Raw genomic sequence first — 26,126 nt, 5'->3', positions numbered from 1 at the left:
GTAAAAAATAACTTAATTAAGTGCGTACTTCTTTATTTTTACAAGAGATTCCATTGTTTCATGAAGAGAAGAGTGTTTGGTTTTTTCTGAGGTCTCTTTGGATGGCCATCATAAAACATTTCCTGAAACACTGATTCAAAATTAAATCGTAATTTAATTTGATTCATGCTTGTGAAAGTGATACTTTGTTAAACATTTAGGTTTGTTCTTTGACTATAGTTACCTCAAAATTACGAGGCATGTTATTAAGTAAGTACCGATTTTAAATTTCTCTGTTCCAGCGCTGCAATTGGCATTTTGGACATTTGTGCTGTGTATTTGCATCTATTGGCAAGCCTGCGCCACAAATCCGTCGACAAACGGCCGTGTTTACATCCGTTTTCGAGCATTTAAAATGGTGCCGCCGACTGTGAAGTGCACGCTGTAATTAATTTTTAAGTCCTAAACGTGTGAAAGCCATTGAAATTCATCGAAAGATTAGTGAAGTGTATGGCGAGAACATAATGAGGGACGGAATGGTACGCAAGTGGGCAAGGGATAATGATGAGATCGTAAACCGTCTGTTCTCTCTCACTTTTTCATCGACTTTACAAACCAAGTCATCAGTAATGACAGATGGCCGCCCATTGCACAGCTCATGATGAATGTTGGTTCGACCATCTTTAAATGCTCTTAACCACTTGGTACAATTCTGTCACTCATAATGTTCTCACCATACACTTCACTAATCTGTCGATGAGTTTCAACGGCTTTCACACGTTTAGCACTTAAAAATCTAATTACAGCGCGCACTTCACAGCTGGCGACATTCTCAATTGGCGGCACCATTGTGAATGCTCGAAACCGGATGTAAAGATGACAAATTTTCGGCGCAGGCTATAGATGCACGTACACAGCACAAATGTCAAAAATGCCAATCGCAGCACTGGAACGGAGAAATTTAAAAACGGTACTTACATAAAAAACATGCCTTGTAGATTATGTATTGACAACAAAGCAGATTTTAAACTAGCCTTAAAATTACTAGCCTTAACTAACTATTAACTAGCCTTAATTAATCAGTTAATTGTAAAAGTTATATGATTTCTAATTTTTTAAAGAATCATTTATTACTAAAACAAAGAAGACCAGTCAGTAGCAGAGGGGTCTCATCCTATATGATGGTTAAATCAAACATCATAAGTGTAATAGCGGTGCATTATTTTTAATTATCTCTGATTTTTCCTGCTTTTTCCAGTAGCTTCAGAATGAACAACTGGATAACAGAGAAAGTGCAAAGTGTTGCTTGGACATTTTCTCTTTGTTTTTACTAACCCTTTTAAATTCCAGGAAATCAAGGATTCTTTATCTAACTATAACAAGAAACACTAAATTGAGTTACTGAGTAATAACAATGTATATCCAACCTGCAAGAAGTTAGGCTATAATACACTGAATACCTATTAATTCTGCCTGATCATTGTTCATCCGAAGCAGAGATTATGAGGCGGTTTGGGAGCTCGGTATTATTAGCGCTAGTCTGCGCGTAAGAACTGGACATTTCCAGTATTTAGGCTGCCACCTAGAAAACAGGTTTGCGAGCTCGGATTTAGTTAGGGACCGCACCTAACTTGGGCAGGGATAATCTCGCGCCTAAATATTTCTGGTTTGGGAGTCTAGTAGACTTAGGAGATAATCTCAGTGGGTTTGGGAGACCAATTTCAGGATTAAGAAATATATCTTCCTCATAAAATTAGTGAGTTTAGGCTGCAACTTTAGTCCTGCCAGGGGGCACGTTTAAGTGGACATCATGAGGGTTTTACCTCATTAGCATGTTTATTGTTTATATATTAACTAAAAGAATGCTATATTGGAATTCGTTATTAAATTCCGATCAATTTCATTATTCTTAAAGTATATTTGAAAAAAGTTTTTTGAATGTTTCTCTGATGTTCAAAATAAAACAAAAATTAAGCTAAATTTAAGCTTAATTATTTGGTTAAACTGTTAACTGCAGTAAAAATATGGACCCTAAGTGGAATTTTTTCAACTGAGAGTTTGGTTATAATATAATCACCCGTACCTTAATTATAAATACTAGTTAACAGCCCGTGCTTCACCACGGGAATAATGTCAGCAATAAAAAATGTTGATGCATATTCCGTGGAGATCCAATAAATGAATAAGGCAATATTATTTGTTTTCCAACAGCATCGTCCTGAAGACCACTTCTTTTGTGCACAAAGTCAGCAATATTTAGATAAAGATCAGCACGTAGGCTGTTTTGATTGAAACGAATATAGTTTAAACGTATGCCCTCAATCCTACAATACATGTCCACTGTCCATTGCAGGTAGAGTTTTTGTGATCTATGCAATAGGCTGAAATCTGGACGAATTGCAAGCCGATAGGATGCGTACTGCAGTAATGTAGTTTTTTACGTTGATTTACACTACAACGGTCATGTTCTGTTTGGTGTTTCCATCCAAAGTCACCATATGGGAACAACAGAGGATAGGCCAATGGGTCTAAAGATGGCTCAATCACAGAAATTTTACGAACACCATTAGATCTTGAATTAAGTTTCTCTCACCAGGGGGTGCACCATCTTCTGACCAGAAGATAACAGCCACATCTGTTTGAACGGTATCATTGTAGCGTCTCCTGTCACACAGTTTGTCTTCCACTATATGCATAAGAATTTCAGAGTCATATTTACAACACATATCTGGCATAGTTCTAAATGAAGATATGAAGGGATTGATGGAATAAAGATATTCACTTAAATCATGCATCAGCAGCTGGTCGCATTTCACATTGGACCTTTGACCCATTCTGTGAGTAACAGCGGTGTTAACATCGTATATATAGAGTTGGGCATACTTTGGTTCAATGTTAGAGGGTATTAACGGTCCAATCCGATGGTAAAAGGAGTCATGGATCTTTTAAAGTTATATATACCACCATTCATCTAAGTGATTGAAGTGGTTGATTCATCTAAGTGAGACTCAGAACTCACCATAGCAAAAGCTGAGTTGTATGATCTTATATTATTCAAATAGTTTCTTGATCGTTTTTTTGTTTCTTTTACATTTGATGTAGTCCCGTTAATAAGATTCTCCATAAACTCCGAATGTTGATAAGGGGCTAATTTTACCTTCCCCTTGTGACAACATAAGGAGAACGCATTTGTGTCCCTGTTAGTCTGTTCTGACTCTAAATTCAAAGATTTGCAGTAGTGACAAATCCAATTTAATGATCCCAATTCAAAAGAGTTTTTTTTTTTTTTTAGGAACATCCAGGGCACATTATACACTATCACTGCTCTTTACTTTTTTAGTTCGATGGTTTTCTACGTGTGTTTTTGTTCTGTTTGTCTCTTTACGCCCAGTTAATGACTTTTTACCTTTTCTTTTTCTACTTTTTTCATCCTGGGTATTATGAGAAAGTTTTATAACACTGTAATGACCCGAGTCAACATTGCCACTAAACATCAAGTCATACAATTCTTCGCCAGAACCAATGTCATAAGTCACAGTTTCTTCAGCAACTTCCCTGTGTACTCGAAATAAATAGTTAGGGTATAGCTCACTGATACATTGTAGTTCCACGTATCCAGCGTACTCGCCATCTCGGGAAAGTAAAGTTTAGTATTGGTGACGGTCAAACACTGATGTTGAGTAAGACTCATCGCCTACGATAAAATTTTTGTATTTTTCCCACTCTTTAACAATTTTCTGGATAACTTTCAAACAGATTTCCCTATGATTGTTCTGGTGGCCGTATAGAATAAATGATATTGATCGAAACAAACAGTTTCCATCCCCTACTTTGGGTTTAATTTCATGTTCCATACTCAAACTAAGCTCAATCAACACTTTCCTTCAGAAACACTTTCAGCAACACTTTCGCAGGAAAACTAACACATTATTCGAAAATACAAAATTGACACTAAAAAGTACAAATAATGTTTAAATACATTTACAAATAATACATCGTGGTATACAACTTTAACAAATACACTTTTCCTTGAAAACTCAATCAACACATTCCTTCAGAAACACTTTCAGCAACATTTTTGCAGGGAAACTAACACATTATTCTAAAATAAAAAATTTACACTAAAAAATACAAATAATGTTCATATACATTTACAAATAATACGTTGTGGTATACAACTTTAACAAATTCACTTTTCCTTGTTTGAAATCGTGTGTACAGGAACTCCTATCTATCTATATATTAATAGGCAAGCATGTTTCTTTAAAACCTTTTTTCTCAGCTCGTGTGCATCGCAGGGGAAATCTACGCATACTGTTAGAAAGATATTTGCCTGTAGATGTGCAGAATCCCTTTATAAATTAAAATAGGCTAAAAAATAAGCACAAAAAACTAATTTGAAAACTTCATTAACATGGACCAACTGGGTTGCCATGACAGTGACGAAATAACAACAAAATGTAAACAGAAAATCAAAACAAATGGAAGGAATCCCAATCACATGTTTTATTTACAGTGTGGGGAGAAAATAGAGAAGTCTGTACATTAATTATTTTTGGTCGAGTTTCGACCACAGGACGACCACTAGTATTAATAATTACATACTGAAAGTAAGGTTATAAAAATAATAACAAATCTAACAAACATTAAACAGCTGACATATGATTTACAATTATTAAATAAGCTGTAAATTATATTCTTCAAATAAGAATTGTATTGACTCAACCTTTGAAGGGACGATCGTGAAGACAGCTATCGCCAGCTAACGGCGGGCGGAGAATTCCATACCCCCACCACCCATTCTGTGTACAATCTAATAAAACGGAAATAGACCTCAAATTTATTAAAAATTTTAAAACCTTTTTTTTAACAATATAACACATAATGTAACGTTTTCCAGCACATATTAACGATTTAAATGGGGGAAATACTTGAATGCATAACAAATAAAAAAAAAAAAATAAATAAAATGTTAGTTATTTTGAGCTAGAAGTCCAGCTAACGAATTGGCGCTTAGCGTACAGACAACCTTCGACGGATAATAAAATTATGTTCCTTATCAATTCCCAAACTTTTTATTGCTGAAATTACTAGACGTAAATGTAACCTTAAAGTGTACATATGTTATAACAAAATAAAAGTGGTGGAAAATAGGTTAAAGTTCCCCTAACCATTTACTTACCATTCAATCTGTAGAACTCACTCAACTTTCGACGGATAATAAAACTATGTTCCTTATCAATTCCCAAACTTTTTATTGCTGAAATTATTTGAGGTACATGTAATCTAAAAGTGTACATATGTTATAACAAAATAAAAGTGGTGGAAAATAGGTTAAAGTTACCCTAACCATTTCCATACCGCGTACGCTGAAAAATCCAGACAAATTTCGACGAATAATAAAATTATGTTTCTTATCAATTCCCAAACTTTTTATTGCTGAAATTAGTAGAGGTACATGGAACCTTAAAGAGGACATATGTTAAACGAAAATAAAAGTGGTGGAAAATAGGTTAAAGTTCACCTAATCATTTCAATACCGCGTACGCTGAAAAATCCAGACAACTTTCGACGGATAATAAAATTATGTTCCTTATCAATTCCCAAACTTTTTATTGCTGAAATTAGTTGAGTTACATGTAATCTAAAAGTGTACATATGTTATAACAAAATAAAAGTGGTAGAAAATGGGTTAAAGATCCCCTAAACATTTACCTACCATTCAATCTGTAGAACTCACTCAACTTTCGACGGTTAATAAAATTATGTTCCTTATCAATTCCCAAACTTTTTATTGCTGAAATTAGTTGAGTTACATGTAATCTAAAAGTGTACATATGTTATAACAAAATAAAAGTGGTGGAAAATAGGTTAAAGTTCCCCTAAACATTTACCTACCATTCAATCTGTAGAACTCACTCAACATTCGACGGTTAGTAAAATTATGTTCCTTATCAATCCCCAAACTTTTTATTGCTGAAATTAGTTGAGGTACATGTAACCTAAAAGTGTACATATGTTATAACAAAATAAAAGTGGTGGAAAATAGGTTAAAGTTACCCTAACCATTTCCATACCGCGTACGCTGAAAAATCCAGTCAACTTTCGACGGATAATAAAATTATGTTCCTTATCAATTCCCAAAACTTTTTATTGCTGAAATTAGTTAAGTTACATGTAATCTAAAAGTGTACATATGTTATAACAAAATAAAAGTGGTGGAAAATAGGTTAAAGTTCACCTAATCATTTCCATACCGCATACGCTGACAAATCCAGTCAACTTTCGACGGATAATAAAACTATGTTCCTTATCAATTCCCAAACTTTTTATTGCTGAAATTATTTGAGGTACATGTAATCTAAAAGTGTACATATGTTATAACAAAATGAAAGTGGTGGAAAATAGGTTAAAGTTCCCCTAACCATTTACTTACTATTAAATCTGTAGAACTCACTCAACTATCGACGGATAATAAAACTATGTTCCTTATCAATTCCCAAACTTTTTATTGCTGAAATTATTTGAGCTACATGTAATCTAAAAGTGTACATATGTTATAACAAAATAAAAGTGGTGGAAAATAGCTTAAAGTTACCCTAACCATTTCCATACCGCGTACGCTGAAAAATCCAGTCAAATTTCGACGGATAATAAAATTATGTTCCATATCAATTCCCAAACTTTTTATTGCTGAAATTACTAGAGGTACATGTAACCTTAAAGTGGGCATATGTTAAAAGAAAATAAAAGTGGTGGAAAATAGGTTAAAGTTCACCTAATCATTTCCATACCGCGTACGCTGAAAAATCCAGTCAACTTTCGACGGATAATAAAATTATGTTCCTTATCAATTCCCAAACTTTTTATTGCTGAAATTAGTTGAGTTACATGTAATCTAAAAGTGTACATATGTTATAACAAAATAAAAGTGGTGGAAAATAGGTTAAAGTTACCCTAACCATTTCCATACCGCGTACGCTGAAAAATCCAGACAACTTTCGACGGATAATAAAATTATGTTCCTTATCAATTCCCAAACTTTTTATTGCTGAAATTAGTTGAGGTACATGTAACCTTAAAGTGTACATATGTTATAACAAAATGAAAGTGGTGGAAAATAGGTTAAAGTTACCCTAATCATTTCCATACCGCGTACGCTGAAAAATCCAGTCAACTTTCGACGGATAATAAAATTATGTTCCTTATCAATTCCCAAACTTTTATTGCTGAAATTAGTAGAGGTACATGTAACCTTAAAGTGGACATATGTATTAAAAAAAAATGTGGTGGAAAATGATCAAAACTCACTTGAACCATCGATACACCACTTAATCAGTTATTCGAACAGGCAGTTTTTGACAGGGTGGGGACCGCAATCTGTTTGTTAAAATAATTAACACGACAGAACCCTGCATTACAGCCCAAATACAATTATGAATAATAGGAAAAACTTGTATAATTAAAATTGAAAATTTCTGTTTATTAGGCTGTTATTTTATAAAGAAACTTTGATCAAATTTAAAATTCTGACAAATGAAATAAGGAAAATTGTACAGACAATTGTATTTGAGCTGCCCTCTGCATTGTACACAAAGGAAAATTATTTACAACTACACACACACACATACAGCTTCACTTCTTTTTTGTAAGTAACCTGTAACAAAATAAACTATTTGTTGCCTACAAATCGACCTACAGCAGACAATTGAAACCACCTGAAAGTGCTTCTATGGTTAGCTTAACTCCATAATGGAAATATGGGCATTTGAAGGCCTGCATTACGGACGCCGGATTTTACCCAGCTGTGTAATCAATACAAAGGGAGTATGTTTAATATCTATGCCAGTACTGATCGATGTCTTGTGGCCGAATACTCCGTTTTGCCAGCCATCAAACACCTGGAACAAATCTAAAAATGGTAAAAGATTAGTATAGTTCTGAGTAAAACATAATTAGTTGCAATATAAAATATTACAGAGTACCACATAATGAAATAGCATTATAGATAGCAACTTTAATATGTTAAAGCATTCATTGTTAATTCTCACCTGTGCATCTTTACAGTCTGGTTGATTATGATGCATCAGGTTTTTTGTCGTCGTCGTGCCCTTGCATCTCTTAGAAAAAATCAATTTACTAACATCAATAATTAAGCAATTTCAATAGTAATAACATATAACACCTCAAAATTCAACCTTTTACATTTAGAATATGAATTAAGTATGTCTACCTAAATAAGGTTTCGATCTTTGAAACCGCGCACCGCACTCTGTCTCCAGGCGGCTCATGGCACGTCACCACAGGCTTGCCTATGATGTAGGTCTCCCAAGTGCCGTCATCGCTCACAGCATACAATGCTTAGTCCCTGAGAGACAAAGCTAGCCATAGTGCACCTTTAATAATTTAAACTGGCCTGAGTTTATCAAAATAGTACAGTATATATACAGCTTAGTAATAAGAAGGGGAAAACATTTAGGTACCTTATACACATTAAATAATATTTACTATATTTAGATGTGCTGGTTATGGGTTTCTGGCTCTGACACGAACATTGACTCGATGTAATAATTTACAAACTGGAAAAAGAGTAAAAAAAGTGTTCCAGACATTTTCGAAAGGTTAAGGAACATAGTTTTATTATCCGTCGATAGTTGAGTGAGTTCTACAGATTTAATAGTAAGTAAATGGTTAGGGTAACTTTAACCTATTTTCCACCACTTTTATTTTGTTATAACATATGTACACTTTTAGATTACATGTAGCTCAACTAATTTCAGCAATAAAAAGTTTGGGAATTGATAAGGAACATTATTATATTATCCGTCGAAAGTTGACTGGATTTTTCAGCGTACGCGGTATGGAATTGGTTAGGGTAACTTTAACCTATTTTCCACCACTTTTATTTTGTTATAACATATGTACACTTTTAGATTACATGTACCTCAACTAATTTCAGCAATAAAAAGTTTGGGAATTGATATGTAACATAATTTTATTATCCGTCGAAAGTTTTCTCGTTTTTCCAGAGTGAGCGGTATATAAATGATTAGGGTAACTTTAACCTATTTTCCACCACTTTTATTTTGTTATTACATATGTACACTTTTAGGTTACATATACCTATACTAATTTCAGCAATAAAAAGTTTGGGAATTGATAAGGAATATAATTTTATTATCTGTCGAAAATTGACTGGATTTTTCAGCGTACGCAGTATGGAAATGGTTAGGGTAACTTTAACCTATTTTCCACCACTTTTATTTTCTTTTAACATATGTCCACTTTAAGGTTACATGTACTTCTACTAATTTCAGCAATAAAAAGTTTGGGAATTGATAAGGAACATAATTTTATTATCCGTCGAAAGTTGAGTGAGTTCTACAGATTGAATGGTACGATAAATGGTTAGGGGAACTTTAACCTATTTTCCACCACTTTTATTTTGTTATAACATATGTACACTTTTAGGTTACATGTAACCCAACTAATTTCAGCAATAAAAAGTTTGGGAATTGGTAAGGAACATAATTTTATAACCCGTCGAAAGTTGACTGGATTTTTCAGCGTACGCGGTATGGAAATGGTTAGGAGAACTTTAACCTATTTTCCACCACTTTTATTGTCTTATCACATATGTCCACCTTAAGGTTACATGTACTTTAACTAATTTCAGCAATAAAAAGTTTGGGAATTGTTAAGGAACATAATTCTATTACCCGTCGAAGGTTGGCTGGATTTTTCAGCATAAGCGGTATGGAAGGGATTAGGGGAACTTTGACCTATTTTCCACCACTTTTTATTTTGTTATAACATATGTACACTTTTAGGTTACAATTTACATTGTTACGATTTAAGTTTACATATATACCTACCTCTATATGTATATAATTAATGTATATAATTAATATAATTTAATAATTATATAATGTATATAATTAATATACATCTATAGATGTATATTAATTATAATATATAATAATATAGTGTATATTGACATTTTGAAATAAAAAATTTATTTATACTGAGTTTTTATAGTTACTTTTATATTTTAAACAGTAGCTTTAGGTAGAAACGAGTCTATACATTATTTAGGTAATATATGTATATTGCGATAAAAGTAAATAACTATATAATTTTCCACTAGTATACTTTGTCGTAATACATATATTATTTAAGTATATTCACTACTTAATAAATAAGTATAGCGAATTAGTTTTGGTTTGGAAATCTGTAAATTATCCGTAGTAGGTAGTTGCATATGCGAGGTCTTTTTTTTAACATCAACTGTACAACTCTACTCTAGGCGTTATCTGATTGGTCGAGAGGGAGAAGAGGGGAAGTCGTTGTGGGAGGGGAAAAAATGTAGGGTCGACAGCTGGCGATAGCTGTCTTCACGGTCGTTTTGAAGGGCTGTAGGTCTTAACCATTAGAAAAAACGTGAATTCTAATGAAGTTCGGCAAATCTATGTATGATCCCCTTTAATTTGACACATAGATCTTGTGGATCGGTCCAGTAATTACTAAGAAAACAGTGTTACAACTGTGTATTAAATATATAGATTTTATTAGCTACGAAAAAAATAAGTTGCATACATTCCCCCCACACCTACCCATCACCCCTATGAAAGAGTAAAGAGATAGTAAACAAAACATAAAAAAACTGCACAGAAGCCGCACAGTCATTATTGTTTTCTTTTAATTGCGCTGTGACTGAGCTGATTGGGACCCAGTGCTAGTGATATCAAAAGGGTGTCATGTTTAAAAATTTTTAAATTGGCAACAAATTTTTTTTAAGCATTAAAATATATATTTTACATTTACCTCGGCTTCACACAATCATTACCTCCAAAATTACGTTTTGTTTTTGTTATTTCTGTCAATGTATTGTACCGTGGTAAATTAAGTAAATTGAAATGACCTAAACAAAATTAAATTATTTAATCATTGGCTAAAGTAAGCTTAAGAAATAGTGTCCTAGATTTTAAAAGATTTAACTTTGTAGGTTGGTAGTGGTCTAGATAACAAATTCAAGTAGTGATGTGACGAGTCGGGTACTTTCCTGACTCGACTCGCCAACTGCCGTGAACTCGAGTTACGAGTCGAGTCAGACTCAACTCGAGACGTTCCGAGTTCGTGTGAGTTCGGCATTCTCCGTGCGAGTTCGTTAGTTTTGCGAGTCGGCCGACTCGGTACCGGCCAATAGCATGTCAGCTTTACGAGTCGACTCGACTCGACTCGAGACGTTCCGAGTTCGTGTGAGTTCGGCATTCTCCGTACGAGTTCGTTAGTTTTGCGAGTCGGCCGACTCGGTACCGGCCAATAGCGTGTCAGCTTTACGAGTCGACTCGACTCGACTCGAGACGTTCCGAGTTCGTGTGAGTTCGGCATTCTCCGTACGAGTTCGTTAGTTTTGCGAGTCGGCCGACTCGGTACCGGCCAATAGCGTTGAATCTATGCGAGTTGACTCGTAAAGCTGTGACGCTATTGGCCGAAAGCGAGTGCGAGTAAACTCGAGTCAACTCGTTACGTCCCGAGTTCGTTAAGGTTCGGCTTTCTCCGTATGAGTTCGGTTTCTTGACTCGGCTTTTGCGAGTCGGACTCGTAACGTTACGAGTTCGTGTAGCTTCGGCAATCTCCGTACGAGTTCGTAAAAGAACTCGAGTTGGAATTGAGTTGACTCGACTCGGGTCTTGACTCGAGTCAACTCGACTCGCCAACTCAACTCGTCACATCACTAAATTCAAGTTGTGTCAGTTAAGTTCAGTGGAAATGATGGTCTATTAAATGTGGTTGCTGTAGAAATTGTAAGTAGATTTTAATATTGTGTAATAATAAGATTTAAGAGATTTATTGTATATAGCATTTGTAGAAATCATTTTTGGAAAAATATGTAAAGTAAAGAATAGTTTTCAAACCAATTGTAATGCATTTTACAAGAAAAGAAAACAAGTAAAGTTCATACAGACCTGTAGAGTTTTGTTCGTGAGAAGCACATTGTCACAAAGTGTTGTAAGGATCTTAAATCCATTTTTAATTATTAGAATTTGTAGAGAATAGTTTTTATCGGATTTGTGTGATGTTTTTAGACAGATATCAACCACTTCTTGTTTCTTGGTACTACCACTTCTTGGTCCAGTAGCTTCTTTGTACCACTTCTATTTGCATGGTAACTGCTAGTTCCAGTTCTGACCATTAAACCCAGTGTCTCTGATTAAAGTAAGACCTTTCCAGTATTTTATTATTTAGTACAATATTTGGAAGTAATAAGAGCGTATTTGATTTTATTTGGAAAGTGTATTTTGTGAAATTTGAGAACCATAAAATATATATGTCTTTGGCCTACTTAGTCTTAAGTATACTACCTAATTGACTACATGGTAGGGGGTATAGTATCTTAATTTTGAAGCTTTTTATTGCATGACTTTGAGTTTCAGCTGTTACTGTTCCAAACATGGGGTAAAATTTGTTAAGTGATTAATGTTTCTGATCTCTGAAATAAATGATATTGATTTTCAGAAACCTTTGTTGCTCTGTACGTCTTTATAAGGTGTAGTAATTAAAGATATTGCAACTGATTAAATATTTCTAAAACGTAAAGTTAAAATAAAGTTAACTCTTAAAAATTGGTTTTATAATAAAAAAATTATGGTTCTTCAGGCATTGAGATGTAAAACACAACACTACATTTTTGCAGAAACTTACAAAAATATAACTAATAGGCTACTAATTAGCCATCATTGATATACCAAGATTAAATTGTATTCATCGTTAATTGTTCATCTTTTGTTGTTGTCGACAGTAACATGTTCTGCAGTGGTCGTTGCGAACCTCAAAACCTAGATTTCCCGCGATTACCTGACCATCTAGCCGTGCTGCGACTTAGGCCCGCTTATACTTGCTCTACGACCATTTCTACATAGGCACAAGCTCCCAAGCCCAGCTTTTGATCAGCGTACTTAAGTTAGGCGCGCCTAACACTGGGCGCGTTTTAGCTGAACTCGAGTTTCCAAACCCCCTCTAAATGAATAAAACCAGATGAAAAAAACACACATCCTAAATTAATTTTTTACATAGCTAAGCCTGTTGATAAAAACATTATTATCTGATAGCCAAATAAAACAAATCTAGTAGATTCAAAATTTGACGTAATTTTTCACATGGGTAATAGGCAATAATAACTTCCCGTTTGGAAAGATCCCTACTATCTTAAAACACAATGTAGAATATTTACACTCAATTAGAAATCCTTCAAAATAATTGTACTTTAGTTAGTTAGAGTCACTCAGAAAGAGGTCCCACTTAATTTTCCTTGTCCTTCTGCAAACCTTACTTTTTGCAATACATATTTCACTTAGCTGTCAAGTATACTTACTTGCAAGGCTTCCCGGGGAACAACATATAGACCATTATAGTTCTACACCATAATTATTTCCTCTATTATTTCGACCATACCTCTCTTTCAATGACACTGTGATTCACATGCAAAATTCCCCTAAATTAAGTCGCAACTATCAACGAGACTGATAAAAAACAGCATACAACCTAAGCAATGGAAAACTTTGTACAAATGTTTTCCATCCAAAAAGACCACCTGCAAAAACCCTCCGAATCTTCGGTACAATTTCCACGTCCGAAAAGTTAATATCTGTTGACTGGCAAAGGACTTCAATCACGGTTGAAGGACCCCCAGAAGCTAATCGCTGAACACAAACTTTACTTGGTGGGAACGTCAATTGTCCTTACAACATTTATGAATACTATGAAGAGACTATTATCCTTATAGGAGTGGTTACAGGCTAGAATGGATGAAGTAAAAGACATCTCTGGTCTTATATTTGAACTAGCTTGTGTTGCTGCAATGGGGGGATGGAGACCTTAATTTACGACGGACAACCCTTGTATGTCTACTCCAAGAGGATATCTCTATGTCCAATCCCAAGGAGAATGAATGGCATGGGCCTCAAGTGCAAACAAAGAGTGTTCAGTACAAGATACATTGTACTGAGAAACTTTTAGTGGTGGGATCGGGATGCAAATCCAGTGGCCATGTTTTGGCAGATGGTTAATTGACCAACTTTTTATTATTCTAAGCCAATGTTAATTTTATTTGGATAAGATAAAAGTTATTGAATATTTTTATTTTCTTAGCAATACAAGGCAATAACTCTAACCACAATGGTAAGCATGAGCAGATTAATTAATAAGCAGTGAAGATTCTTCAAGCCAGGCAACAAGTTTTAAATTTTAAGACTAGTTTCATTAAGTGCATTCAAAGCAAAATAGCTATTTCTGTCTATTAAGAGTGTAAAGAATGACATTGCCGCACACCGCTCGAAGCTTCATACGGCCATCCTTTTTGAGAGTGGCAAGACTTTTGGGCTCGTAATATACACAAGATTTTTCCTACCACCAGAATTAACTTATCATAACACACAGATTCACTTTTTAGTTGTATATAAATTGTCAATTAGGTTATGTTATTTGCTTACTGGATGTTAGTGTTTTATAGAGATGTCAACAGTGAAATCAGCTGATTTAGCTAGCGGGATTGAATAAAGCGAAATTTAGATATTTTGCATACCGTACTGTTTCAGGTGTTAAAATGTCATAATTTCCATGCAGTAGTAGGACAATTTATTTCTGTTATCATATCAAATAGCTTTTTCAAATATCAAATAGCTCTACCTGTTACTAGAGGCATTGTCTCAATTCTGTAAATAAATGGGCAGATCAATCAACAATGGGCAGAGAAATAAATGCTTACAATTTTCTGCTATACCATAAGTTCTTTTACATATATCTGAAAAAAATTAACATTTTGAAACTGCAGCTAAATAATGTCAGCTTGTTTGCCAAAATGGAAAATAATCATGGTTTCACTTAAGGATAAAAAAGTTATTCTATAAGCACTCTGTGAAACTCTACAACATAGTCAATGGTATTAATAGTCCCCATTTCAGAATAAAGTATTAAAGTAAAGTATTTAATGATTAGGCTAATAACACAGTTAAATAAACAGAAACATTTTACCAACTGATAACTGGTCAATATTGGTTACACACTTTTTAATTCAAATCTATAATAGCAAAATACCATTTAATCTTAAGTTGTTGTTAATTTGGTTGCTCATACTGACCATTATTTGAACGTTCTTAATGTTCAACTAATGCATTTAATGTGGTACTAATGTTTAGTTGAACCTAAAAGTTCAACTAAAATGAAAAACTTACTATGAACTGCTGGCAATAGCAGCTGCCAAGCACTCGGGTGTTGGTTTAGCAGCCGAAGCAGACACTTTTATTCCGTAAGATTCAATAGCTGCCCCTGTTGTGGGTCCAATAGATATCCACTGAAAAAATGGCATCATGATTATTTTCCTACAGTTACCTGGCAAAGTGAGCCTCCTTGCACTGATTATAGCACGCAAAGTAGCTAATTGCTGCATTTGGCATTTACTTACTTTTGCCGCACTCCAGTATTCCAACCAAACAACACAAAACAATGAGCTTTTATAAAACACTTAATATGTGTACGCTTGAAAATAAGTTGAAAACACCTAAAGATACTACAACTACAATACAGTGGTGCAGTGTTTCCCATTTCGTTCTACGCCAGGATTTAACATAACCTAAAAACGTGTTGTATATTGTTTGAAAGTCTAATTAATTATTTATATGCTTTATAGTAACTGTAGGAGAAATTTAATGTGTTACGTGAGTGAAAAGTGCCTTTGCTGCACTTGAGAAACGTTTCTCTTGTGTGCAGCAAAGTGTGTCACTTTGCACACTAGTTACACAAATAACTATTTGTGTTACTAAATAATGTGAACCACTATAAGCTCACGTTGCTACTGGCGCTTGCAAGTTAGATTTAATGAGCTAGTTAGCCCCAGTGGGTTAGCATTAGTGTGGCTACCTAGCCACGAAACAGGTACTTACACGAAAGGTTTAATGCCTAACATGAGTTAAAGGACAAAATAGGATTGTTCCAATTTAATCACTGAGCAACCAATGATACCGCAACTCTTGAAACAGTTTCAACTTTTTGATGAATTATACCGGGTGTACATAAAATAAGTAAACAACTTGTACATAAATTTATCACAATCTAAGCGCCCGACCTTGCTGCGGTTGTCATCACTGTGTCGGAAACACCCCAAGTTTTTCCCACAAAGCTGGCACACAGTTGTCAACAATCCAAATAATGTGGTAAAAAATGTTATTTATTGAATTAGTTAAAAATGGTCAATACTATTACAGAAAAGTCTTTTTCTGTTCTGAAGTTTGAAAGAACTTGATCTGCTACCACTGTTCAACGTATTTTTTGGACGTGTTATCATAGAGACCCTCCAAATAGGAAGTCAATCTACGACTGGCATCGGAAGGCCACGGGCTACTTAGGAAAAGGAAAGAGCTCCAGGAGATCAGCAACGTGTAATGATCAGGTTGAGTTAATCCGTGGAACGGTTGTAAACACTTTGAGGATATCAACGCCCAAGGTGGGTATGGAGTGAAAGATGGTGTTATCCACTACACTGGCTGTACGATGTAAGAGACTACCTTGACTACAGTCTACTGCAGCTCTGGATTGGCCGTGCTGCTGACGACAATCTGCACCTCTTACATTAGACGTCCACGAAGCCCAGACTTAACCCCATGTGATTTTATTCTTGTGGGGTTATGTCAAAGACATAGTTTTTGTACCTCCTTTGCCATTGAATCTCATGGAGATTACGCATCCCAATACTGCTGCAGTCCAATGTGTTGATTAGGCCACTGTTCAAAAGGTTTGGTCGGAATTTGATTTTAGAATAAATGTCTACAAAGCTAACCATAGTTCACATATTGAAAACTTATAGTACATAGAAAAAGCTTGAGGTATTATCTTTCTAATGGTGTATCTTACTCTTCCTAAGTGAGTAAAACTTCGCAGTAATTTTTAAACAAAGTTGTTTACTTCTTTTGTGTACACTCGGTACTTTAATATGCTGAAAACCTTGAAAAATAGTTTGTTTTGTTATGACACAAACACAACGAAAACTATTAAACAATAACACTAAGTACCTTAGTTTTTTCTACATCAACAGCCTCTTTCAGTATGGGGTAGGAAGTGTGGACACCAGACGGACTGAAGTACACTATGTAGTGAGGGATGGATTGTTCCAAGACAGATCTGAGGTTTTCCTCTACTCTCGGATGAGGAACTGTTGTGTAGACCTCCACCAGGTCTGTAGGCACTCCTCCCTTGCTGAGCAGACGATCCATAGTGTCCAGGTTCACATTGCCAGAGGGTAGCAGCAGTGGGTAGAGGGATCTCTCTAGGAGCCATGCCATAAGAATGCAATATAAAAACTGGGAAATGCCATAAATACAAAGGAATATTGTTCTCCAAGTTGGCACAGGAAATTATAAGAATTCATTATTATGAACTATAATAAACATTATTACTGTAGGCTGTAATTACCTTGTTTCAACTATTCCTTTCAGTATTGGTCACCACAACATGTTCACTGCAACCGTACTACAGTACCACTTCATCGGTTGGTACGATACGAAAGCATCACTTACATTTACATTAAAATAAAAACACAACACAAAACATTAGGAACTCGTAATTCAATATGAAAACGGGTAAAGCTGGGTAGTAAACAAACCAAAACAGCTTTTGCACTAATTTATAATAGAACGTCTACACTAGTTTTATGTTAACCTGTTCGCTATTACTGTTATTTCCATGGCAATAGATTGGCCGGCGCGATGTTGCCACACCAACACAAGGCTGCGACCTTGTATTAGAGAAGGCTTTACTTTCATAGTGATGCATTACCAGATGTTAGTGTTTTATAGAAACACCAACTGTGAAATCAACTGCTCAGAAACATGAGTAGTGATGAATAAACCAAAAATTAGCTATTTTGCGTTTTTACAGTTGTGGCAATGTGATAATTTACATGCAGCGGTAGGAAAAGTACCTTTGGAGCCTGATTGGAATCCTTGTCATTGGTTACAAAAGAAAGTCTGAATCCTTTTGCAACACAACAAAATTTAATTGTACAAACTATCTTAGGCCTACCATACACGTTCCGTCCCGGACTGAAGGCCGAGCCTTGAGACCGGAACTGCACAGTTTGGCCGGAGTCGTGACCTCCCCACACACGCTCAGTCCGGAACTGCACAGTTTGGCAGGAGTCGTCTTGCCTCCTCTTGGTCTAACAGGAAGTTAAGCTCACTGAAGTACCACTTTTGTGAAAATTTTACTTTGTAACTCTTTTCTAAATGCACTCCGTAAGTTGTTTATTTTTTCACCACAGTATCCTTTGTTCTTTTTGTGTCAGATTTGTTCATAAATCTGATAACTCTTTATAAGCTGCTTCCCTCATGTACCTGTTATGGTGTTCTTTGCTTATTGAAGTAAAAAAGTCACATGCACATGCGATAATGCTGAAAATGTGGTGGGAGGGGGGAAGCAGCACTGTCTTGGACTGCGGGATTCGCCATACACGTTCAAATCGGCCTCAAGGCCGGGCCTGGCCGGATGTGTTTCACATCCGGCCGTCCGGCCAACGATCTGCCTGAAGGAATCGACATACACGTTCAGTTTTTCCTTCAGTCCAGGACTGTACAGTCCGGGACTGAAGGAAAACCGGAACGTGTATGGTAGGCCTTAAAGCTTCTCACTATAGTATCTTCATCTTGTACAAACAAGGTTGATTTTATTTGTCATGGTTCTTTGATTGATGATTACTAATGGAAACTGCAATATTTTATAATTAAATTACAGTAAAGCAGGGAACCCACTAGTCGACACTCTCCGATCCGACAAGTCTCCGACACCTTCCACACTTTTTAAGGCAATAACCCATTGGTCTTTGTTCGCATAATCATTTTCTATAATAGTTGGTCCTAGTGATGGTCCAAACCAGAAATTTCGAATCTCAAAACCGAAACCGAAACTTTAAAAAATCGAATCCCGAATCTCGAATCTCGAATCTCAAAACCTAAACGTGAAACTTTTTTACTTAGCTGGTTACAAAGGTTAAGGTTACAAAAAAATACACATAATCATAAAATGTTAAGCATGCAATCAAAACTGAAAGAGATAGACTCCTGACCGTGACATAACATAAATATGTGAATGTGACTGATAATCTTAAAACCCAATACAAAATAATTTTTCATAAACAACCAACAAAAAAAAATTAACACCAACATAGACATGAATATTAGATTAATTAGAACAATTAATTAGTGGTTAATATTTCTTTGTGTTTAGTAAATATTGACGTGAAACTGAATTGTACCAGTTATAGTATTTAAGATACCTTTTAAAGTTCAGAATAAAATTTACTTGTTTCATTACTGTTAATGGTGATGTTTGCTCTGTTTCTACCAGCTTGTTTGGAAACAGCATTGAAAACAATAACAATGGCACAAAAAAATTTCAGCAGTTTAAAAAATAAAACTGCCAAAATCTTCAATTTTGAAACTTTTGAATCTCAAAACTTGGTGATCGAATCTCGAAACCGAAACTTTTCCTAAGTTTTGATGGTTTTGAGATTTGAGATTCGGTTTTGACACATCACTAGTTGGTCCACAAGAACCAATCCCCACTCGAATCCATAGAACTTGCATAATTGAAAACATCAGAATATGTTCATCAGGCTGCTTTTATAACCTACTGTATAAAGAAACGGATACTGCCAAACTGCTTTGATCAAACATTCGTCAATATTCAGGCCATACACGTAGCTAGACAGTGACTAATCTAGGTCTGGTGCACTGCACGCAGACTGGAGAAAAATCGGATCCAATAATGCCCCAGAGAGCAATGTTGTCGGAAGGTGTTGGAACGGAGAGCGTCGGACTAGTGGGTTACAGTCCATTTAAAGCCATGCAAAGTAATTTTGTTGGAAGGTGTCGGAGACTTGTCGGAAGGTGTCTTGTCAGAGAGCGTTTCCTGCTTAACTGTGTAACAGTTCAGTTCTCAATTAAGATCAAAATCCCAAATAAGTATCTAAACAGGCTGTCATTTACTGGACCACGACGTTGGGCGTAACCAGTGAATGACCATTTGGTTTTTAACTAGCTAGATTTAAATGGATTTTCTTCCAAAGTTTTTCACAAAATCTCATCAGAAATCATGTGGGTACAATATAACTAGAATTTGACCAAAGATTAAGGGATACAATATTATACTAGATGAAAAGGGGTTATTCACTAGAATCTAACTTATATTCTAATGATCCTGAAATGGTTATTTTTCTATAGGGTGTCCCATTTCTTTGTGAGACTCTTGATCGTATTATTGGTGAAAATGAGGAGGGTTTGTACAACTTTAAAATGTTTTATGGTCATTCACTAGTGCATCAATTTATTTGTTACAAATTGTATTTTTCAACACTCTGTTTTAACATAACAATACATAAAGTTTTATTGGGAAGTACAGGAAGACACAGGCAACACGTTTAAACTATTCCCAACACTGAGTTCATTTTTCTATGTCGGATATAAGTAAATCCAGACACTCAAGCTTGTCGGACACTCAAGATTAAACGGTCATTCTCACTGGTGCTCTCACTCTCATCCTATACTATATGTACACTTTCCTTTCCCTTACCAACCAAGGACTACATCAGGGACATTTACACCATGGGTTTGACAAATTGAAACTATTGGAGATTAAAGTCGACAATCATTCATTGATTGATCCACATTGTGTAGTCCGACTTGATCATGTCACTTAATGTAGTTTGACAATTTGTTTACAACAAACAATATTACTGTTTTATTTTAAGTTTTTTTCATTCCTGGTTGATTTATAAAGACATCATTTTATTTATTGATAAAAATGTTTCAGAAAAACAAACACTATGCACCATGGAAAGTGTTGATTTACTATCATTTTGAATTTAATGCCTTAGTAAGTACGGTTAGTGCAGTAACTCAATTTTACAAGTACTCTAGCAATTACATATTTTTCCTGAATTATGATGTTGAAGAGTCCAAGGGAAAAACGGGCTAACCCTCAAAAAATGCAAAATTTAGTTATGAACTGTTCTGAATACATCTTTTAAATCCAAACAGTTTGCCATATTGAAAACTGACAAAAATGGGCTCCTTACACGAGTAAATCACCTTTGAAATAAACACATACAGGGGAAGAATGGGACAACCCACAATGAGCATAGGCAAGAACAGGGCAACCCCCATTCAATTTTTCAAGCAATGGTCTGGCAATTAGTTCCTTGAAAAACCTTCTTTTGGCTCTCTTGGAAATTTTACTTTTGCGAGGTTAGCCCATTTTTCCCTTGGACTCTTCGTTTGGATTAGTGACTCACTCTTAAGTATGATGGATGCCAGAGAAGCAGCGTTGGCTGAGGCAGTGTCCGAGGTGTCTAGTTCCAGCAGTTCCGAGGCTAGTTGTGCTGTGGTCTCCCCTACAGTGTAGGCAGGTCTCTCTCTCCATTCCTCAGGGAGTCCCTCTGCCCCTCCCACAGCTTCTGCTATGGCCTGCACGCAGCGTGGGTTGCTCAGTATCATCCCTAGTAGGAAAATCATAGTGAGTATCAACATGGACTGTGTGCTGCCAATCACTGTTTTCTTGCATACACACCATTTGTTAGATGTATACTCTGATAATACAGTACAGGTGTACATGTTGCTCGAATTCGAGCAAATGCAAAGTATTACAGGAGTTATTTCAAAACGAATAACAGTCAAATTACAATGAGTTTAAAAGAGTCAACTCAAAAGACTAATGGTGTATAACTCAGACAATGTTTATCTTCGTTATTGATAAACCTAAAGCATTCTGGCTGGTTTTCTCCTTCTCAAAATGCCTCGCTGTACAGGCATCACAGGTCATTGGTAGAGGACCAATTGAGAACGAAAAGTCGTTTTGGGGTAGTGTTAGGGCACATTTGTAACCTAATAGTTGAGATTGGATCAGGATCAGGTGCTGACTGTGATGAGTTAAGACTATTACGCGCCACTGTTCTGTAGCTGCGGTCGTTATCACGATTACGCCTCCTGTCTGTATGTTTTGTTGTCGTCCCGTCGGAGGCATTTAAAAGAAAAAAAAACAACAAATAAACAAATTATAGCTACAGTAGACTCCCTCTTATCCGGACACCTTTTAACAGTACATCGGTTTAACCGGACTACACTCGTCGGAAATGACATCTCTTTAACCAGACAATTTTTATCAGCACAATGGTTTAACCGGACTAGATCGGCAGGAAGTGGGCGGTACTAAAACGACTGATCTCGTGGGAAAGATTTGAGACCAGTGATCACGTATCTAAATACAATGCTCTCCTAAATTTATGTCGAGTATCACAGTAAACGGTCTGTTTTAACAAGTTTTTGGGGACGTTGGTTTAACCGGAAAACCCGTTATCCGGACTGGCCTCGGTCCCGAGGAGTCCGGATAAGAAAGAGTCTACTGTACATAAAATAACGATAAATGCACAAATTTAAATTACAATCATGCTAACACGATCTGTCATAGCGACAAAAAACAACGATAAATACACAAATTTAAGATACAACCATACTACCATGTTTACATAAACTCAAATAGTAAATCATTGTACTCAATGCGTTTCATTGAATTGAAAAATAAATAACAGCAATTAAACTATACAGCTGATCAAAATGTAAACAATTATGTTCTTCATAAGGATAACATGGGAACTTCCAAAGCCACTGGGGCAGAGCCCAAGGGACTTTTTCAAAAATGTAAGGCCAGTTTGCAAATCTACGCTACACGCTGTTTCCAATCAGACGTCAATGGATAAAATCGGGTAAGAAATGGCGGAGGAGTTCAACCGACAAAGTTTCATGTAGCGTATTAATTATATAGATAGATTTATATTCACATTAGGTAAACTTTTCTATTGTCGGGACCACGTAAGTTTGCAGTTGGTGGCAGCCAATCACAAGACGAGGCTAGTGCGACGTTGCCACATCACCCATTGACAACACTAATAAAAATATACAAAGCTATATTTTCAAATCAGCTGGTATTGTTAGATTTGGCAACACCACACCGTTCTCATTGGTTCATTGAAAACCATATGGTAAATAGGCTCCTCCCTCAACTGCAAACTTATGTGGTCCCGACAATAATGCAGTTTCGTAAAGTAAGCCCGACAAATCAAGGTACATTAACCCACCGCTTGTCATATCCTACAGTTGATAGAAACAATCATAAAAATTATTATACTTAATAATATTTTGTAAACTGCACTTTGTTAACAAATAATGCAGTTAATAAATAATGTAGTATTATAAGATCAGTTCCTTTGCCTTGTGAAACAACATTTTCTGAATGGTTGAAAGAAAATATAAAATTAATTGTGATTGGATTCAAAATCAACTTGATTTTCTTAATATTTAATCATTTGCGCTGATATATAATTTGTATTAGGTACATAATTATTTCAATGTGTACCTACTTCAACGTCTTGTTAAGGGGATTCCCAACTGAAAAGAGTGAAGTTTTAAAATTTAATTAGGTAAGTCATGAAACAATTTTTTTCTAGTAGGGTATAACTAACAAAAAATAGAAACATTTTGGTTTACTTCTAAATATAAATTATAAGGTGGTAAAAAAATAAAATAGAGGTTTTTCGGTCAATTTGTAAGGGTTTTTAAAAATTGATATTCTGAAGAGAGTTCTTCATGGATTTTGATAAATTTGGTGGTTTTTTAAATACAGTTATCTATACTTAATATTTAGGTAGATTCTTAATAATACCGGTATCTCAGATACTTTTTTTGCTGTGACACATTAAATATAGGTAATTTTTCTTTAGAAAAAAGAATTACCAAATATTTTTTTGTACCTAATTAACTTAGATAGGCTACCTAATTCTACCTAAATATCTAGAATAATTAGTAAAAATTTCAACATTGTAACTTTAGTGGCTCTTAAGATATATCATATTTTGTCTTAAAAATGTGAAATTTCAATGTTGCGGAAATCCGCGTTTGAATAAGAAGGTGTCCTATGATCTTGTAGCTATCGTAAAGAGCAAAACCCGTTGGTTATAACATATAATAACATTCAGACATGTATTATATCATACTTTTTGGATGTAATAGTGTCCAATGTACAAAGAAGTGAAAAAAAATATTTTTTTAAATTTTCATGATTTTTACCTATTTTCTGTGGCAAATTGGTTAAGCTTTCAAAAGAAAACAGGTTTTTAAATTTGTAAGTAGAGTTGGCAAATTGACCAAAGTACTGTTGGATTTTGTTGTTTATAGATGTTTGTGGATTTAATCACTTCCATGATTGTAAATGCTACCAAATTTTCTTAAGAATAAGATTATTCAATTGTATTTAAAATAAATAACTTCTTGATCAGCATTGTACGTGTTATTAATTTTACGGAAAGTAAATAAAGATACGTCTTATAAGACTTAAAACATATATTTACGCTTATACTGTTACTCACAAGATGGTAAATATACAAAAGATGGTAAGTGGTGATCGATTTCGATTGGACACTCCAATCATCATCAGACCCAATAGGCAAATCTCATTCGCTATATATACATTCGCCTATTGGGTCTGATGATGATTGGAGTGTCCAATCGAAATCGATCACCACTTACCATCTTTTGTATATTTACCGTCTTGTGAGTAACAGTATAAGCGTAAATATATGTTTTAAGTGTTATAAGACGTATCTTTATTTACTTTCCATATTTAAAATACAGTATAAATTGTAACATGTCTCATTCTCTAGTTAGCTATATTTTATTTATTAACTGACTATGCTATAACTTTAGCTATTTTATGACATTGTCAATGATTTGTAGAAATTCAAAGGACAATAAACACATTTCATTTCAAACACTTAGGCGTCTGAATTCGATAATCTCTCTTCAAATTTGTTTCTTATTTCGGTTTAAACTATAGGTTATTTTTTAAGTATACTTCTCATTTTATTTTGATTAGTATATATTACAAGCGTGGTAAAATTGAGGGTAGTAAAATGGAATCACCAATCTTAAGAAGTAATTACTAGAATATTATTTATGGACATAAGATATGATTATCATTAAGCTGTTGCTTTTTAATAAGTAATGATAGTTTTTACCAAAAGAGAACTATTATTGTACAGAATAAAATATATCATTTGTGTGAATTAAATATTATCAATGGCAAGACTGAAAATATAAAATAAAATGTTTAGTTAACTTACCTCCATATTTTTCTGGCCGATCAAGTTTTTCTTTGAGCACAATCAAATTCCTATATTTTAGCTCAAGAACTGGAACTGTCAGTACACTATAGCCTTGCTCAGTTAAGGCACTCACATAAGGATCTTTATCACCCAAGTCATCAGCTATGGCTTTGAAAATTAACACAGAGTTCTTACCATCCTTCATTTTACTTAATCTATCTATTCCACTGACTCAAAGAAAAGGTGTTGTTGTAGTGAAACTGGGCATAGAAGAGAGGGATCCAAGAGATCCAAGAAGCTAAAAATACAACTGGGACAAACTAATCTTGATCACTAAGAGCCCATTCCCGCCAACACTTCCGCAAGCTCATTAAATGGTAGCTTTTAACAGGTTAAGTGATTCTAAGAATTCATTCACTTGTTTGGATTTCCATTTACATTCATAGTGCCAATGAAGGTTAAGAATTGATATTTTTTTAAAGTCAATTATTAAAGCATTATGTCCTGCACTGTTGAAAAAAATATCAAGCACAATAATATATTGATCATAAATTATAGTAAATAAATTTGTATTTGTTATAAAAAAAATATTCCTATATTATAAAAACCAAAAATTGTTTTATAATTGAAGAGAACTGCAAACTGGTTAAATACAAATGATTAGATTCACAGCCATACTAAATTTAACACACTTATTATAATCTTAGGATTTCTTCAGAGACCCATTAGCAAGATGATTTATTATGCTTCTAAACTTGTATTTATCTAAATTATCATCCTATATGGTAAAAATGTTACACAAACAAATAGGATATAGTAGTTTACGCAACGATTGCGTTAAGTGAGTCTTTACGACACGAGTAGAAAATTTAAGGCACCTTGGCGAGTGCCTTAAAAACTTCTACGAGTGTCGTAAAGACTATTAACGCGAGTTGCGTACACTACT

The 26,126-nt window shown here is 34.8% G+C and overlaps 1 protein-coding gene across 8 annotated transcripts; it reads right to left on the bottom strand.

Annotated features, from left to right (window-relative positions):
• Positions 1-16: 16 nt before the first annotated feature.
• On the bottom strand, positions 17-25,466 carry LOC128983391 (uroporphyrinogen-III synthase-like). Of its 8 annotated transcripts, none has more exons than XR_008489837.1 (6): positions 25,199-25,466; positions 21,320-21,523; positions 17,046-17,299; positions 15,213-15,331; positions 14,668-14,782; positions 17-130 (listed from the first exon to the last, which is right to left on the bottom strand). XR_008489837.1 is itself a non-coding variant. In XM_054402659.1 (6 exons), coding segments are annotated over exons 1-5 (765 nt in total). In that variant the 5' UTR covers positions 25,386-25,466; the 3' UTR covers positions 17-130; positions 14,747-14,781. The 8 variants fall into 8 exon arrangements, 6 of the variants coding, with proteins under 6 accessions (XP_054258634.1, XP_054258636.1, XP_054258637.1 ...); XR_008489838.1 differs by lacking the exon at positions 14,668-14,782 and adding an exon at positions 4,706-4,792; XM_054402659.1 differs by having other exon boundaries at positions 14,747-14,782.
• Between the last annotated feature and the right edge of the window lie 660 nt (positions 25,467-26,126).

The sequence above is a fragment of the Macrosteles quadrilineatus genome, unplaced genomic scaffold (assembly GCF_028750875.1).
Source record: "Macrosteles quadrilineatus isolate MER2022 unplaced genomic scaffold, UCM_ALF_1.0 Scaffold_1__1_contigs__length_201487025, whole genome shotgun sequence".
Classification (NCBI taxonomy): Eukaryota; Metazoa; Arthropoda; class Insecta; order Hemiptera; family Cicadellidae; genus Macrosteles; species Macrosteles quadrilineatus.
Note: the sequence above shows the minus strand (reverse complement) of the source record. Positions and strands in the feature narration are given on the sequence as shown.

Excerpts from the sequence above, each read along its gene's own strand:
- LOC128983391 (XM_054402658.1), bottom strand. The coding sequence starts at position 25,385 with ATGAAGGATGGTAAGAACTCTGTGTTAATTTTCAAAGCCATAGCTGAT. Across the intron at positions 17,300-21,319 it reads GGCATCCATCATACTTAAGA|AGAGATCCCTCTACCCACTG; the intron begins GTGAGTCACTAA and ends CATGGCTCCTAG. Across the intron at positions 131-15,212 it reads GCTATTGCCAGCAGTTCATA|TGTTTCAGGAAATGTTTTAT; the intron begins GTAAGTTTTTCA and ends ATTTTGAATCAG.